Source organism: Austrofundulus limnaeus, unplaced genomic scaffold (genome assembly GCF_001266775.1).
Source record: "Austrofundulus limnaeus strain Quisiro unplaced genomic scaffold, Austrofundulus_limnaeus-1.0 Scaffold1, whole genome shotgun sequence".
Classification (NCBI taxonomy): Eukaryota; Metazoa; Chordata; class Actinopteri; order Cyprinodontiformes; family Rivulidae; genus Austrofundulus; species Austrofundulus limnaeus.
Window position 1 is genome coordinate 9,758,983 of NW_013952403.1, and position 3,886 is coordinate 9,762,868.

The 3,886-nt window shown below is 39.9% G+C and overlaps 1 protein-coding gene and 1 long non-coding RNA gene across 2 annotated transcripts in view; one reads left to right on the forward strand and one right to left on the reverse strand.

The window, feature by feature from the left end:
- The window catches only part of septin8 (septin-8-A), a gene marked incomplete at its 5' end in the record, with an annotated part of 14,823 nt that extends 13,984 nt beyond the window's left edge, over positions 1–839 (reverse strand). The window contains 1 exon segment of the mRNA XM_014008891.1: positions 753–839. Within this exon segment, the coding sequence (XP_013864345.1) occupies positions 753–770 (18 nt within the window).
- Positions 840–1,545: 706 nt separating this feature from the next.
- On the forward strand, positions 1,546–3,051 carry LOC106517884 (uncharacterized). The gene is made up of 2 exons (XR_001310259.1): positions 1,546–2,012; positions 2,819–3,051. It is a non-coding gene; the product is annotated as an uncharacterized LOC106517884 (long non-coding RNA).
- The last annotated feature ends 835 nt before the right edge of the window (positions 3,052–3,886 follow it).

Below are 3,886 nucleotides of genomic sequence, written 5' to 3' on the forward strand. Positions count from 1 at the left end.
CACACACACACACACACACACACACACACACACACACGTACAAAGAGCTCTTTATCTGGGAGGATTTCCAAACTGATGGCTGCTCTTGAACCCATAACCCCCTCACATTAAATTCTTACTGGACTGTGAAAAAGTTTTTAAACCAACCCCTCATCTGATTCCACCAAATATGTTTACCTACACAAAGGTGGGTCAGTCACGTGACTCAAGCTTATTGTTTGCATTGAGTGCGGACCTGCATTTCAAAACTCTAAATCAATGAAAGGAAAACCACTGTAAACACTTCCAAACTATAAGTTCCAGGATAATCTCATATTAARGCTTGTTGTCTCAGTTTGTGATGAGCACCTTTAAAGTTTGCGATAGACAGGTGTCCCTATTTAGCTTGATTCGACAAGTTTTATGTGTCAAACACGACGGTAAAGCTGATATTGTAAAGTTCATGGAGAAAATTGACTCAGTAGCTGCGTCCTTCAGAAAATGTTTTAGTTTTTTATACACATCAGCCTTCCGCTATTTTAATCTACTCCTGTCAGAGAGGTGCAGACAGATAGTAAACAGCCGAGGAGCATAACACTGCAGCCAGGTCAACAAAGCGGTGCGACGAAGCATCCCTCCCTCCATCATCAGGCACAACAAACAGCGTCACCAGACCTGAATCATCCTCAACTGTTTACATTATTATTCCCATCTCTACACTGRCAAAATGAATGTTTGTCACTGCAGTCAGACATCAGATCATCGCACATTACCTCACTGGTCGCCATCATCACCAGCAGCTGAGCGGAGGAGGACTTCTGCTTCTCGACTCAGCTGCAGCTGCGTCCTTCGCAGTCAGCKGGCCGGTGACGTCACTGCGCCGCGCCGAAGGCCGTCCCCTTACATATAAATAATATTATTTATGTAGATCATTGACTGACACTTTTTGGTGAATTCTTATTATTTTATTTTATTTTATTTTGTTTTATTTTATTTTATTATTATTATTTTATTTATTATAAAAATACAGTCCTACATTTTAGGGGAACAAACAAAAAGAGACTGCTGCGTTCCAGTTTCCCTCTGAGGTCAGAAATCCAAATTCCGAGTCCAAAATATAAACTGGAACGGACCCTAAAGTCCTAATGTAGAGTTGGCAAATTGATGCAACACGCCGAGCACACGTGACGTCATCATTTCAGCATTCCTTACATCAACAGAGAGTGAAAATCTTTACTTTTACTGTTGTTAGCAGTTCTGTGTTGTTTTACTTTACATGTTCATTAGATCAGGTGTTCTCGAGCCATTTGGGTTTGGGGACCCCTTAAAAGGGCGAAAAAATTCCAGGGACCCCCTCATAAACCCCATGCTGTTTAAAAAGACAATTTATTGTCATTTCAACCCCTAAATGTCATGGGAATATATAAATATATATATTTTATTAATTTTATTACATTTGTTTTATTAGTTCATTGTTCTCTACGCATTTTTAAAAATAAAAACCAAATGAACAATTTTGTAAAATTTTTTGAGGACCCCCAAGATACCTCTCGCGGACCCCTGGAGGTTCCTGGGACCACAATTTGAGAACCTCTGCATTAGATTTAATACTGAAAATCATTTTCAGATAATGAGATTTGACCTGATTGGTTCTGCCTGTTCTGTGTGTTTTTCTGAATGAGCTGTTGCTGCCGTTGACAACGCCCTCCCAAACTTTTGTTTACATTAGCCACGCCCTCCCAGCACAGCGCTTATGTTAGCACTTCAGATGTGTGAAAATGGCTACTAGTACCAGCAGATGCACAATGGTACAACCGTAGACAGGCTGTACACGATGCGGCCGCCCCGTCTCCACGCTGCAGCCTCCTCCAGCGCAGTTTCCCTCCTGACAATGACGACAGGCCGTGCGCCATGCGGCCACACTGGGCCAGGGCTTGGTAACAACAGACTTGTGCCTGAGGAGGCCAATGTGTGTCCGTCGCTGCTTCCTGGGGCCAACGTTGTGGAGGGGGGAAGACGGTCCATGCACAAAGGTGCTCGCCTCCTCGGTTGTTGATCACAGCCGTGCATGCACTGTTGTTCAATATTATATTTTGTGCTAAATGGCAAATCATGTACATGTCGAACAGCAACACACACACGAGACATCCCTTCTATCATCATCATCTGCAGATTGTGACAAACAGCAGGGACAGAAGTTTCCTTCAGCTGAAAGTCCTTAAATCCTTTTTTTTTTTCAATTAGTCGACTAATCGGATCATACGTTAATTGAATATAAAACATACAGCTTATCACGTCAGAATGCAGCTACTATTATACAACCATCATTAGATTTTAGCTATGTGCTAACTAAAAATAATTTCTATGGAAGGTAGGTTCTGCCTTGCAGATATTGCACAGGTTTCTCTTTCATTTTCTTAAAATGATCCCACACTTTTGAGCTCTGTTGCTGGGTAGCCATGATACCAGAGCCTGTCTGTATAATGTCTTGTGACGTCCACAGCCTACCCCAGTTACCACTACTGTGCATGTGTGTCAAGGACAGAAAGGCAGATGTGGCAGTGGAAGGTGTCAAAGCAGTTTGGKGAGAAAAACAAAGTAAAGAACAAAAAAAAAACAACTATTAATCGATTATTAAATCAGTCATCGATTATTTTAAAAATCGATTAGTCGTCGATTAATTGACTAATCGTGGCAGCCCTAAACTGTAACACAGCATAAATTTAAGAGGGATGTGAGTGTGAAGCTTAAGACATGGTAAACATTGTTAGAGGTAAAGAACTTGTCTGTAAACAACATATTAACACATAGTTCCTCTTCTTTGTTTTTTTCTGAATAGCTAATCACTTTTTAAGTGATGACATCAAAACCCGGAAAACAAAGGCTGTATCTGTGTCCTTCCCAGTCGAGGATATCCCAGGATTTGTTGCATCATCAGCAAACTAAACAGAAAAACGACGATGGCGGAGTTTGGAACTTAATCACAGACTGAAGAATATATTTTCTTAAATGTGTTTAACAGTTTAGCTGATATGTCGCAATGAGATGGTAAATAAAATGCAATTACAAGTACACACTGGTGCTAAACCCAAATTATTGATGTTTTTACTGATTTATGTAACATTCTTTTAAAAATATTGAGTTTTGTGAAGTTATAAGTAAAAAGACAACTGAAGGGATGTGATATAAAACGTATCACGAGGCAGCATGTAGTCATACAAACATAAGTCATCTAGACTAATATCATTTCACAGCTGTTTATGCAGCCTGCACAGATGGACTATACAGTCGACGTAAGGTGTGGCCAACATGGACCGCAATCTATGTGGGCTTCAGACACATCCACTGTCTCATTAGATTGGATTTTCTAATGTGTGGTTGTTCAGATGAATAAAAATTATTTTTTTTGTTTTGATGTTGCACAGAAATGTCATTTGGGTTTTTAAAAACTATTTAATATATTGACTAAAACTATTATATAAATACAAGAATTATCATGTATCTGGCAACTTTAATAGTAAAATCTTGAACATTTCCAGAGCTTGTTCTTTTGTAAAAAATAGCCCCCTCTCTCTCCACGGGGGCGCCTGTATGAGGTTCTCCTCGGCCAAATGTGTCTCCATTTCTGGTTCCGACCGGGCTTTCAGAACCACCTCATATGAGGGGGTCAGTGGGAGGAGCAAGCACTTTTATAAAGGGGGTCATTSTCTCCCACTGCCCCCCTCCTGGTTCCACCCCTGACCCTAACAGAAATATTGTTTAAGACTGGGGAAAAAAGTGTTATCATGTGGGTTAAGTCCAAAATATTTCAGGCTATTAGTGTGAAAAAAGTAAAATAAACATATTTTATTGGTTTCATTGCAAACCAATACAAAGTAATGCATATATACAGTATATATATATATAT